The sequence below is a fragment of the Ambystoma mexicanum genome, chromosome 2q, assembly GCF_040938575.1.
Source record: "Ambystoma mexicanum isolate Mex_15411 chromosome 2q, UKY_AmexF1_1, whole genome shotgun sequence".
Taxonomy (NCBI): Eukaryota; Metazoa; Chordata; class Amphibia; order Caudata; family Ambystomatidae; genus Ambystoma; species Ambystoma mexicanum.
This window is the reverse complement of record NC_090924.1, coordinates 1,130,797,893-1,130,811,928: the sequence shown is the minus strand read 5'-3', so window position 1 is coordinate 1,130,811,928 and position 14,036 is coordinate 1,130,797,893. Positions and strand designations below refer to the sequence as shown.

The following is a 14,036-nucleotide window of genomic DNA, read 5'->3' as shown; positions in this document are numbered from 1 at the left end:
ATGACGTTTACCCCTGTGCAAAACGCATTTCACGAGCACTGCATCGCACTGGTGCTAAGATATGGCAGGAGGTCTCCTCGGGAAGCCTATTCTACAGTGTAGACTCTTGCAGAGAAAGTCCTAATGGGCGGAAACAGTGATGATAAACACCTGACACCGGCAGCTGAAGATAAACAGCAGTCCATTGTGTGAATACAGATAAGGCAGCGAGAGAGAGAGAGAGAGAGAGAGAGAGAAGTCACGGTGACATTGTGAAACGATGTAGGCTCTTTCTGCATGCACACCTGTGTTTCCGAGAAACAAAGCAAATAGCCCAGGAAAAAATGCCATCATTATTAACTTTATTCCATTATCCCATAAGTAAGTGCTGGATAATTTGGCATATGCACCATTAAACCTATACAAATGAACACACGCCTACACCACTTGAGTGTGAGTCAGAACCATTTGCAAATAGTGGCAGGTTGATTCGTGTGTTTGTTATATAAATGGGTATTGCACTGAAAACCGTGAGTGTGGGTCAGTAACAGGTGCTGTCGAAGGAGGGGCGAGCAGGCGGTTTGGCCATTGGACATTGAGGTGTAGTGGCAGCTACTCCACTTGATGCACCCTGCGAACGTTGGCAACTAACTGGGTGGCCCTGCGCACTATCTCCTACAACTGTCAAAACTGGTAGTGCTTAGAAGCATCTAGGCCTCATCGCACGCAATAGAAATGGTCGAACCACCTCACGTTTCATTTGTAGCCAAGGGCAAGATAAGGAATATGTTTTTCCAACAGTGGTTTTGGGTAGGCATAAGGAACTAAACATGCATCTGAAAAGAAATGCCTAAGTGACAATGGGCCTCATTATAAGTGTTGCGTAAGGCAACAATAGCGCCGGTAGTGCTACCGGTGCCATTGTTACCTCGCCGCAACATTACGAGTTTGCTCGCGGGGGCCGCTCTGCACGCCTGGTCAGACCAGATGTGCAGAGAGGCACCCGCTAGCAGAACAGGATGGTAGCAATGGTAACATAATGAACGGTACCGCTGCTACCATCCTCCCCATTGGAATGGAGACGTAACGGGTACGGGTTCCGCAAATGGGAATTACCGGGCCCACAAAGGTCGGAATGGCCTGGTAATTCCCATTTTCCGGGACCCAGACCCGATTTTGGGGGTAGCCATGCCGGTAAAAACGGCATGGCTACCTCCAAACTCGTAATGAGGCCCAATGAGTAATATAAACAATTAAAATATTTAAAGAATACAACTCTTTGCTGGACTTTCTGAAATCCTATCTCCAAGTATGTCCACGTTTCGCTGCACTCTTTCCTGACTCACCAAATTTCTTTAATTCTACATCCACACGCCTGATTTTACTCCCCTATTTTAGGGTCACCAGATTTGATAGCTAAGCGGCAACATGTTCGCCTTGGAAGCAAGATGACACAAAACAACATAGGTTCGATCCCCGGTCCGTCCTTAAAAACCTCTAAGTATTTAAGCGCGTTATAAATACGCAACTAAGACGCAAAACAATTATGCAACTTTCAAAAAACAAACAATTCCTGTAACAGCGCCTTGATGCCCGCGGACTGTGTGAGCACTTTAAAAATGCAAATAAATAAATAAATAAAAAGCAAAAAACCGGGACAGGGCAACTAACATAAACGTAGGACTAACTCTTGAAAGTGGCTGTCAAGGCACCAAACTTCAGTAGCATTTGGAGGAGAAGGGGTTTTAAGTGTCACTGTTCAAAGAAACATATATTATAATTCATTTCTCACAAACGAACACTATCTTGAGTTGTAAAATGCAGCATTTCTTCTGTGCAAGCTGTGCCTGCCAGCTATGAAGACCTACTACAAAAAACCTGGACCCCTGCAGTTTCCAATGGGAACATATTCTTGAGAAAGGGCACACAGAGCACCAAATACCGGGACAGACCCGGCAAAACCGAGACATCTGGTCACCCTACCCCAGCCCCAATGTACGGCAGACGTGCCTCATCAACGCGGCAAATGCAAATGTTTTGTCCAGCGATTCACTCGCAATCCAGTATGGAAGCTTACTCACGCTGCCCATCCGGTCACTACCACTACGCCTCCACTAGGGGGCCTGGCGTGCTTCTGCAATCTTCCCGGCAAGCTCTGACAGGACGCCAGACCCAGCTGCGCCGTTCAATCACCACTACAGCCTTTGATGTTGCATTGTTGCCACTGTTGGGACCGTGCACAGTGATATTGCTGGGCGTAGTGTGCGTAGACACATCGACATGTCCGTGCCAACCAGCTGACATGCTCAGTGGTGCCCACGTGCAGGCTTCTGTAGGCTTATGCTATATACATTTCTTCTAATTGCTGAACAAATATTATCGCCGCGTTTGTCCTAATAGGTGATATTTGTCAAGTGTCAGGTGGTGAAATGGTAGTGTTTGTTCTGCAAAAATAACATTACTCAGCAAATGTTTCAAGTGGGCGGTAGTTTTTGGGGGGAATTATTGATGGCATGCGGGCTATTTGCAGTTTTGAATGTAATGCATGCAAATGAACAGCACAACATTCCCACATGTAGATTGTGCACACTGTTTCAGTATGGCTTTTTCACATGTGCAATGTTGTATTGTATTTGTGATTTTCCAAAAAGTGTTAAGAAACTTGCTGTGGAACTTACTCTCTTAGGTTCTTGGTGGATTTAGACGATTTTTTTTTAAACAAAAGTTTGTCCCTTGTGTTTAAACAGAAGTTTCTTTGAAATAAAAAATAAAACAATAAAAAAAGAAGTGTTTTTCAGGCCAGGGAATTCATGTATTGAATGCCATGTGTTGGTTTATGACGAGGAACCTCTAGGACTCGAGCATGCTTGCATGTATGCAAATCAGTGCTTCGTGTGTGGGAATGTTTGCCAGCAACCGGCCCTGGCACTTATTTCCGAGCCCCCAGCACGTATTATCTCAGACTTTGTTTGATTACGGTGTGGTGCCTGGGCAGCTCTCAGAAGTAGTTTCCCAGCAAGCAACAGCAGTGTGCAGTAGCCGCGTGCCTCTGCAAACTAGACCGGATCCTTATCCTTCATCCACCTGATGACCCACACTGGGGCGGCAGTGCTAGTTATCAATAACAACAATGAGTGTGTAGGTGACGACTGTACCCGCTCATGCTGGCCATGCCGGCAGACTGCGCCGGTCAGCCTGCATGACACGGGGCCAGCTCCGCTACTGTGATAACCGGCAGCAGTGTCGCACGGTAGCGAGGCAGCTTTTGGTGCCGAGGGGCCTGAGGGGGGTGGATAGAGTGCCAGTCGGAAGCTGGGGGCGCACTGGCCAGAGGGGGGAACAAAAAGGGGGGCGGCCATCCCCCCTGCCCCACCATGGCTCTGCCACTGGTGCCACAGTAAAATGGGTTGACATCTACAGGCCAGCCAGCATCAATGCCATGAGGGCCTGTCCTAAGTGCCAACCTACACAAGGAGATCTTGCTGCAGTGTTCTGATGGCAAAGTTAGCACATTTATGTTGCCTTCATTTGGCCATCAACTTACCATAGTGGGAGCACATTAGCCCTATTTTCTGTGGCCGGATGGTCAATACATTCCACTTGCCACCTCTAGAATCAGAGCAAAATGTTAGCAATGATTGTGTTTGAAGAAGCGCTTAAAATAATCTCACTTCAAGACACACCCAGTATGTTATGTTATTTTATGTAAATTCCTTGCCTGCCATAGTCAGCATAGCTACTAGCCCCAATGCGTTGGCGTGAGTTTAATGCCAAATATATTTACACTGTGGGGAGCAGCCATTGGTGGTGGCAATGGTGGCGGGGAACTGCCTACCCCAATGTATCACAGGAGTGCTAGAAAATATTTAGCCCCTGATCTTTTGGGGGGAAATCAAGCACTGGTGCAAAGCAACTGGCTACTATTATGTGTAAGGCTCACTTCCTAATAATGATAATGATGCGTTATTTATATAGCGCCTTAATCCAAAGCGCTTTACAGAGCGCATATTTCCATACAATATCACCCAACCGAAATTGGTACTCATGTATCGACCTCGGAAGGATGAAAGGCTGAGTTGGCCTTGCCGGGATTCGAACCTGTGACCTGCAGATCACGCTCAGATCGCAGCAGCGAGCACTCAACCCGCTGAGCTATCTTACCATCTGATCAGTGGAACTGATTCTCTTGACTTCACCTAATGTTCTCATCTTAAAGACAACTGAAATAATAGTTCTCTTTGTGAAAGCCATTCTCCACAACTCAGTCTTTTACTGCAGGAGGGGCAGGTGCAACAATTTATCCCACCCACAGTGACCAGTGTGATGATTTTTGGGGGTGAAAAGTCTGCTTCCATGTATCCCTCTGCTAGTGGGCACAGTGGCGTGTCCAGACTCTTGACTGGGGTGGCCCAGGTGGGACACTGACTTATGCAGGGGTGGTATGAAGTACTAGCACACACACAGACGCCTGAATAGCATTAATGTATTATTTGTCTCATCTACCCATATCTACTTTAATTACTAACATTAGTGTCTGACATTCCGTTGTTTACAGTTTAATGATCATAGTTTAGGACAATGGGGTGGCACCTGGGGTAGCTCATCAGATTGCAGGGGAATCACGTGCCACCCCAGGCCACTCCCTGGACACGCCACTGGGTGGGCACCCTAAACTGTCGCTTAGAATTCTTTATTGTAGGACCGGCCCTGGCAACAGCACAGAGGGGACGTCTATATCAAGTTGCCAGAGTTGCTTTGACAACTCATTCCTTGAAAACATGCAGCACTCTCAAGTTTGCCCATGTTCTTGGCTGGAGTGGGTATTACTTGCATTCTGGAACTTCTACTTTCGATTTTCTGATTTTAAATGCAAGACAACAAGTCCCAGAAAGCAAAGGAAAACGCCAAGACTGGATGAGCTACTCACGCACGTCATGGATTGATTGGAGCCTCTGAATATAAGCGGCGCCCACGTCTAATGCCAGTGCTCTCTGGTTCCTAGGTAGCAAGCTCATCGCCTGTTATTATTATTATTATTTTGTAATAAGTATCCGAGTTTTAAACAGTTTTTTCATATTTGAACTTATGGTCTTTTAAAGAAGGTTCCATGGGTCACAAAAAGCAATCATGGCTTCCAATCTGTTCAAGCGTGCTCTGGGATGTATGTGAGAAAATGAGCTGCACGTGCGCCCACATGCAAGTCATGCCAAGCCGTCTCAGTGGAGTAACTCCTCTTTTCGTTCTTTGGAGGCACTGCCTTCTGAATGAGTCCCTCTATCCAAACCGCGTGTCTATTAAAAACACTCACGGAGTCAATATCAAGAACTACGCTTTCTCCTGCGTCCCCGGATGGCCAAGGGTTAACTAGTGTGCGCCGCGATTCAGGCGAGGGGCTGCAGCTACCCTGGACACCAATGCTGCCTGGCAGACGCTGTGCCGCCACGAGCACATCATACAGTGGAGACATGCACTTGCTCCAACTCTGACAGCATAGGCTAGTTCAAGTGCTGCACTTTGCAAACGCCAATTCAGACGGATGTCATAGGCCTGATGTCCTTAAAACGGTACCATTGCCGTCACTCGCCTCAGGCAGGCTTACACAGGTGCAACGCCAACCGCGTACCTTGAAAAGTCACACATTGCAATGTACCAATGAGTCACTTTATCTTGTGCCGGCTCTTGTCTTTTATCCCATTCGGAAACATTTTGCAATACGTCATAACACTGTACTGTGATGCAATCAAAAACAATATATCAAAAAGGTTCTTATAGAATCTTTTCTTCATTTTTTTACAAATCAATAATACACCACTGGATGTGTGTGTGGGTGTGTGTGTGGTAAATAATTGTCAAATGCTGCTAGCAAAGAGGCCCAATAGCACACTTGTTTACTATTGCTTCTGTAGAGGTTTATGTTGACCGCGTTTTGGGGGTGGCTCTTTTTGTTTTCATTGTCATATGTTATATATATTATTTTTTTGTTTTAATTCCCCAGCCTCGGAGCCCAACCTGAAGGTGCGTTCCAGGTTAAAACAGAAAGTGGCAGAAAGGAGAAGCAGCCCCTTACTCAGGAGGAAGGATGGAAGTGTGGTCAGTTCTTACAAGAAGCGAATGTTTGAGGTGACAGGTAATTGAGGGCCGGAGGGATTGTCCAGCGACTGCTAGAGGTTTTCTTCGTCTTTAACGTAGCGTAGAAGTGACATGCTTCGGTCCTGCCGTGAAAAGGAAACGCATGACCCCGTGTCACCACTCCCGCTATCTACAAGTCCTTTTTAGTGTAGACGCGGGGAAAGGTCACGCTATGCATCACGGTGGCGATGTCCCGGGAGTGGGTCGCATGTAGCATAAGGATGCTTGCAGGATGGTGCATGGTAAATTACTGGGGGCAAAGAAGAGATAGTGCTCCAGGCATTGTATGGACATGGAATGAGTAGGGCTTGGTGGAGGTCAGACAGAGTAATGATGCTTCATTGTGTTTTGGGGGGCATGTAGCTATTGAGATTGGAATTCTGAGTCGTAGGGTGGCAGTAGTAGACCAGCAGACATCAGGGGTCTGGTGGCAGAAGAATATCTGCTATATTGACATGCGATAGAGGGTGTGCCTTAACCTCTTTAGTGCCCCTGAAGAAACAGCACTACTGTGACCCCAGCAATTCTAGCAGAGGTGGCCGTCCAGTCCTGTAATGGGTGGGGCTCACACATGACATGCTGGCCATGTGCTCAGCAGCAGAAACCTTAAGCACAGTTCCATTTATTGTTGTAATGATTATATGCACGTGGCCGTGGGGTTTTGAGCTACTGGCGCGTGTTGTAGTTGGCTCTTTTTTGAGATGTTTCCGCTTGACGTCTGCTGGGCTGATCTATGGAAGAGTACTTGCTGTTAGGGGAGCAGCAGCTTTGAAGGCATGCGCCTTGAGTCGTTTCCTGAAGGCCAGAGGATTGGATGCGCCAGATAGAGGTGAGAGGGCCAGAGAATTCCTGGGTCTGGGCCAAGGTGACTGGTTTGGCTCTGAGAACCTAACGCCAAGCATGGCAGATAATGGACCTGTAAATATTGAATGGATTCGTCTCGACTTCATAGAAGTTAGATGATTTAAGTTTTGAGAGGCTGGTGGACAGAAGTGAAGCCAGCTGCCAATGTTGTGGGAGGACTTAGATGACATCGTAAACGGGTGTTCCAAACGATCACACCATGCTTGTTGGGGGTGTCCACACACATTTGCTTAGTGTTTTCATTGAGTACTCTTATTTTGAACGTCCCATATTTCCATGCACCACCATATATGCCGTGGACACCTTAAAATGGCCTGTATTTGATTTCACCGAATGTAAATTCAGAGTGGTGAATTTCACCAAAGTCAAAATACCAAAAAAATACCGAATAGATTTTTCCTCCCAATCCCCCCGTTTTTCTATCCTTTTAACCCCAACCCCATGACCTCCTATTTTAACCCTTTACCCCACTACCATTTTTCGGTATTTTGGTTTTTGGTAAAGCTTACCACGCAGATTTATTTTTGGTAAAATTAGTGAGTACCCTTAACCCTATTTTCGGTAAAATGACTGAGTACCGTTAACATGGACATTGTTTGCAGTAAATTCTGTAATCTGCATCTGAAGTAGCACAACATAACTGCGGAGTATAAAATTGAAGCGCTCACAAAACCTATTAAAGACATTAAACCACTCCCCACTTATCTCACTGAACACCACAAGAGAAAAGCAGATGGTGAGGAAACAGCTGACAGAAAAACCTAATATACAGTCTTAGATTGTTTTTTAATTTGATTTTGCATTTTTGAACAGTCCGTGTGGTTTTTCACATTATCACTCCATGCCTCCAAGTACTGGAATGCATTATGACATGATCTTAAAAGCCAGAAGTGGTTGATAATTTCACATCTAGCACGGGACAACTTGGGATTATTGTAAACTGCTCTGTGAACTTTTCTACTGAGATATAAAGACACACCCCTAAGAGCCTGTGTGCTAGTCACCTCTTTTAAGTCATTGTTAACAAGCTTGCAGTGTGTTGCTATGGATGATGTGAAAAAAGTTAGGCCGCAACAAAAAAAGGGCAGACACATTTTTTCTGAATTCAACAAGCAGATATCCTGGTCCTGTCAACATTCCAAACTTTAAACAACAACCTGGTTTACTTTGTGATTCAATGCCCTTTGCAGGAAGTAGATTGAAAACCTGAGATTGCATATCTTTCGAACGCAGTGCTCACCACCACGCATTAATTAGAATCTGCAACTCATGACAGAATATGGTAGCTCCCACACTCCATTCCACACAGATGGCGGTGTCTGCCACACACTGCTTAAAATGAAGTGTTTGTGTGAAAATACGCAGTAATACTTCACAGCGTGATATTTGAAAGATCCCTGTGCGAACACTTGCAACATTCTGTGTCTGCTTTCTAACCCAATAGACAGTTTCGGTTCTAAAGAGGACTACGATAAGGAGTGGAAGAAATAAAAACAAAGGTCGACTCTAATAAGTGCAAGGTAGCAAAAGGCAGCATATACCACTGAGCAAAACAACACAAGGGAGCACAGTGGCATGGGATAGCATAGGCATATTGCGAAAAGAACAGGTTATCCAAAGCACAGTCTGCAATCTGAGCTATGAGAAGCAATTGGACATTAGAAGACAAGGGGCCTCATTATGAGTTTGGCAGTAGCCATGCTGGTAAATGCCGGAGTCATGAATTTACCGGCACTTGGCAGTGGGCACTTACCGGGGCATTATAGCCCCGGCGGACCCGGTAAATTCCCATTGCCGGGTGCCGGCAATTATTACTCCCCATTTGAGTCCCATTGGACTCATTGGGAATGGAGAGGCCGGATGCACCGACACCATTCATGAACGGTGCCGGTGCATCCGTCGAGGTCTGCTCGCGTGTGCCAGTCCGCCCGCCAGGTCAGAACTGGCGGGCGGGATGGCACCCACGAGCAGAACTCATAGTTTGCCGGTCCGGTAACAACGGTACTGGCAAGCTTACCGGTACCGTTGTTACCAGACCGGCAACCTTGTAATGAGGCCCAAGGTAGGAATAGTGCCATCATGGTGTTGCACTCTGAAAGGGAGAAGGAAAGTGAAGATGGAAATGCATGTCAAAGATGTGCATGGCATGCAGAGACGTCAATTCACCGAAATGCAGGAGCAGTGAAAGCGACAATCATGCACCAGGTGAAGTCACGGGCATTATTATGTGAACTTTGATCCTAATGACATCGCAGGAACGATATTGCAGAAAGTTGAATTTTGTTATCTACGTTTTGTAAAAATCATGTGCTCACTGTTAGGAGACTTTAGTTAGCATTAGGACAGATTCTCTTGAATGAACTCGTACTGTTTTTCTTTCAGTGTTGATTTAATTTTGACTATACCTTGAATATTGATCTTTTAACTTGTGCATTTTTTTTTACACATAAAACGAATACTATACCCGCAAAATGGTGTATTTCTGTTACTGTATTGAATAGTATAATTAACTATGTAGTCTTTAAGGTAGCTGGAATATTTGTCTTGAGCTTTTTTGCGAAGGGGCTTGTCTCGCGAATGGATTTTGATTATTAGTGGCATTTTGGGCAGTGAGCCACTGAGTGCCATGCCACAGTTCCTGCATTGTAGTCTGTCAAGCGTAGACAGAGTTGTTTGTGTTTAATTAAACCGATTGGCAAAGCACTGAACCACATGCTATATTAACCTCACACTTGTAAATAGACCTCTATAGAAATGGATTGGATACAGCAAGGATATTCCAATCGGTTGTTTCCCCCAAACCATGGGTTAGCATTGTACATAAAATACCTTACGGGTATCCGGCTTACAGCTTTTTAATATATCAACATAGGATAGTTGAAAGGTTTAGTCAGAATTCAAACCAGTGACTGTAGCATGAAATCAGATACTAACAGCAAGCACTTATTTCACTTAGCCATCTCCATCCCCTTTTACACCCTTTATACAAAGGTTATTTCTAAAATATACAAGAGTACATTGATGGAAGCGGTTTGCGCATTTCACAATTAAGTATCACATTAAAAGTCAAACCTAGCAAAACTGCAAAGGCGGAAATGCCACCAGACATGGCAGTATAATCACTTAGAATGTGCCCTGTTCTGTGATACTGTGGCCACCTTTCAGACTATTTATGCACATAGACGAATACCTGCACATCTCAATCTAGCATGAGGTGCTGAAGCCTGCGTGTCAAAACCAGAGTGATTTATTTCAGGCCAACATGTATTTCACAAAGCAAAACATACTGGGCTGAAATAAATCACTTTTTGACAACTGAGTGGGGGGGCCAGTGATCATTGGCATTGATTCTGCGACCTGGGGTCACAGAGGCAGGGCCGGGGGTACCAAAGGGACTGACCCTGGTAGGAGTTGCTTCCAGTGGCGACCCCCACTTGACGTCCCTGATGGTGTGCTCATGAAATGGGGCGACCAACGTAATAAAATGGTTTCACAGGACACGTTACATGTTGGGTTGCAGCAGAAGCCGCCCGGAGTTCCCCGTTTGGGGGCATTTGCACTCATCTTCCCCCATCCACCTTTCTTGTGTGATATTAGTGACACATGGCATCCCTACAAATAGCAGAACTGTAGCACTATTATGAGTGCGGTGCAGTGATGGCTTTGATTTCTCCCCAGGGCCGGACCGAGAATTTCAGAGCCCTTGCGTGGTCAAAAATATGCAGGCCCCTTAATTTGAAGAGGTATTCACCTCAGCAGAAGTGAGGTCACAAGGAAATACATTCCAAGGAGTGTCATCAGTCTTTCACACTCAAGAGCATCCTGAAAAAGTATTTCATAGGAAGCTGCTGTTAGTAAGCCAAGAGACAAATAACGTTGTGCGATGCATGAAAGGTCACTTATATATGGTCAAACACTGTAACAAACCAGGAGTGAGGATTTCTTTAATTGCATAAACTGCAAATGTAATCACTTTAGAGACTCCCAATACTTACAGACTAGACCCAGTCCGATTAAACTTGATACTTATATGCACTTTAATTATACTTTATTAAAAATGCATTGAAAGGCATGCAAATTACATAATTAACTCACGTGAAAATAAATGTATCATTATAGAAACATGTCCATCAAAAAGAGCTTCACTATACAGCTTTGCTTCCCTTATTCGGAACATAATTTTACAGCAGCAGCATCCAATGTAATGTGAGCCTGAAAAAAACACTAATTTATCAAGTCTTTGACATAGACTGAAGAAAATGCATTTTAAGCCACCTAATAGCCATTAGACCGGACAGCAAATGGGCCTCCCACTACTAATCACCCACCATTAAAATGTCTTAATAGAGAAGAGTGTCCCACCCATGCCCCCCTTTACTGCTGTGGCCCTATACACATTTTCTCGCCCTTTGCAATGCTCTGTCAAAACAAGAAACATGTTCAGAAGATATTTGTAAGGCTCCAGCGGGAGCACATGTGCCCGACTGTTCGTGTAATACAATGTAAAATACGTACAAACAGAAGTCACTGGTTTGTGCTTTTAGCAAAGGGAAGGGAGTGAAGAGCTGATTCTGGTGGGATGCAGGCCATGGAACATGGATAGACCAGCAGAGAACACCCAAAATCCAACACAACGCTGTGAAGGACAGGTTGCTTAGCACATGAAGCATGACATGTTCACCTGAATGGAGTCTTGGGGGACTTTGTATTCTTTCTTATTTTTAGAAATGTTTATTTTATATGCGGGTGATGCTCAGTCCGCATTTTGGGCAGGCACTAGCTCAAAGCTTGAGTTGATCTAGAGTCAATCATTTGACTCAAGCCGTTCCGAGCCTTGCCTGGCTCCCAGATCTATTGTGAGGGTGAAGAAGCGTGGCAGTGAGTTCCATAGATTGAGATGTGATTTTAAGGGAACAGCTTCTTGTCTGCTTGTGCTTGTGTTTTGGTATGGTCGACCGTGCAGTGAATGCGATTGATCAGTTCTACTGTACTTGGGAGTGACATTCGGACACATCACTCTTCCTTTCTCATTGGAAATGCTTGTCTCGGTTTGAGATAACAGCATTAACATTTCTTAAGAAAAGCGGTGGCTCTGACTGGGCAGGATCCTGCAGCTATGCAGTGCACCTTAGGAGGACCGCCTTCGAAATGCCAAGCATGGCACGCAAAGAAGACATAGGCACCCCTCAATTTCTGAATTAAGTCCTGCATTCCTGTGTTCCTTCACAAATGTAAAGAACAATTTGTGATTGTGAACAGAGTGCAGTTTCATGTTAACCAACAACATATGTACGTGGCACTTTCTAATATATTTTGTTACACCATTGAGACACTAAAAAAATCTGAGCTGCTTTCAAAAAATAGAATCCACCAACACATAAATACTATAGACACGTTTTTTTTTTATAAATGGCCAATGAAACAGGAAATTCATGAATTGCTATAGAAAATACTTGGGCGCACGCTGTACAAAACACAGACTGAAAACAACATTTCGAGAACTCTGGCACAGCTCAGACGTTGTATTTCTTCTGCAATTGGCAGAGGACTATGGCCGTCAACAAAGAGGATGAGCTTGCTTCACGTAGCTTGCAGCCAATCGTATCACAGTAAAGGGCAAATCACGTGTCAGGCAATTTTACAAATGTTAATGACAAAATACCATACCTCTCTGAAGACCAATACACTTCCAATTTTATTTTCACAGTGGTCATGCCTTGAAAATGAGTCACTGGTTTCTTTAATGCTCTATACTTTAAACTCTCCTCAGTTCTCATCCTCATTGATTCCATGGCACCATTTGACACTGTCGAACACCCTGCTGCCCTCCCTGGCCTTCTGAATGTTGTCATCTGTCCTTGACTGGAACATACCCTACTTATCATTTTCCATCTAATGGGACATTGGCACCTGTGTTCCCATCACCTCCCAGTTGGCCGGTTATCTGCCCCTCTTTTTCCTTTCTCCGTCTCTGCCAACCGATCTTTCTTCGTCTTCTCATGCTGCCTATCACTTGACAAAACCTAAATCTTATCCATCCTGTGATTTACCCGTTTACCTGTGAACATTCCCCCCACACATCGAACTGTCTCTGCCAAAGTCATCTACCTCCCAGCTCTCAAAAGCCCACAAATTCCTTCTTCTCTTTCACTTTTCCTGCCCTCCTCCAAACCTGGGGTTTCAATTGAGAGCAGAGTAGGGCTTCCACAAAACATTACGGATACTGTCCAGCTACCAGGATAAACCTACTCAAGATGCCAAAGAGCTGTCCCCACTTCACCTATCGCCCATCTGAAACCTTGTTCTCCACTCTTGTTCTCCACTCCTGTCCTCTGCCATCTTGATTACTGATCTAGCCTTCTCCTCTGCATTCTTCTCTGCTATATTGTTCCCTTCAACTATATTTTTAACTTTGAAACTCACAGTTTCTACACCTCCCACACTCCTCTCGCATCACTTTTACGTTGGATGTGTCTCCATGCAGTGCTAGCTCCTCCTAATCAGAGTCTACTTTCGGGAGGATAGCTCAGGGGCAACATTCTCGCCTTGGAAGCAAGATGACACGGAGCACCACAGGTTCGATCCCCGGGTCCGTGCTTAGAAACCTCTGGGTATTAAGCGTGTTATAAATAATCTTTCATATCATATCTACTCTCCCCTAGCAGCCAAACCCGGTCTCCATCTACTCTCCACGTCACATCCTGAGACTTCAACTCCTGCTCAATCCATCCTGCCTGTTCCCAGTCCCCCTCGTAATCCTCCTCGCTCCCTACCGCTAGAGCGCCGCACCCCTTATATTATGAACATAGCCAACATGCATGCCGTTATGTTCACTCTCAATAACACATCCTATTCAGGATATGGTAACCGGTGACCTATAGTGGCCTCACACCCCACCCTCTGGCTTCACCTCCATGGTGTAGCGACATACATAATTGTAAATAATGTATGCAAAGTATTATTAGCCTGTGATGTCACCACTTCATGTACTCACTGGTATGTACTCCCTCCTGCACCTTGATCCTATCCTACTCGGTAATTGCAAACCATTAATGTAAAGCACT

The 14,036-nt window shown here is 45.1% G+C and overlaps 1 protein-coding gene across 13 annotated transcripts in view; it reads left to right on the top strand.

The window, feature by feature from the left end:
• HDAC9 (histone deacetylase 9) overlaps positions 1-14,036 on the top strand; it is a 497,607-nt gene that overhangs the window by 341,077 nt on the left and 142,494 nt on the right. For 8 of the 13 annotated variants that reach the window (XM_069648491.1, XM_069648488.1, XM_069648487.1 and 5 more), the window contains exon 6: positions 5,975-6,106. The exons of the other annotated variants lie outside the window; for them this stretch is intronic. In XM_069648491.1, coding sequence (XP_069504592.1) covers positions 5,975-6,106 — 132 coding nt within the window. The remainder of the gene's footprint in view (positions 1-5,974; positions 6,107-14,036) is intronic. 13 annotated transcript variants of the gene reach the window in all.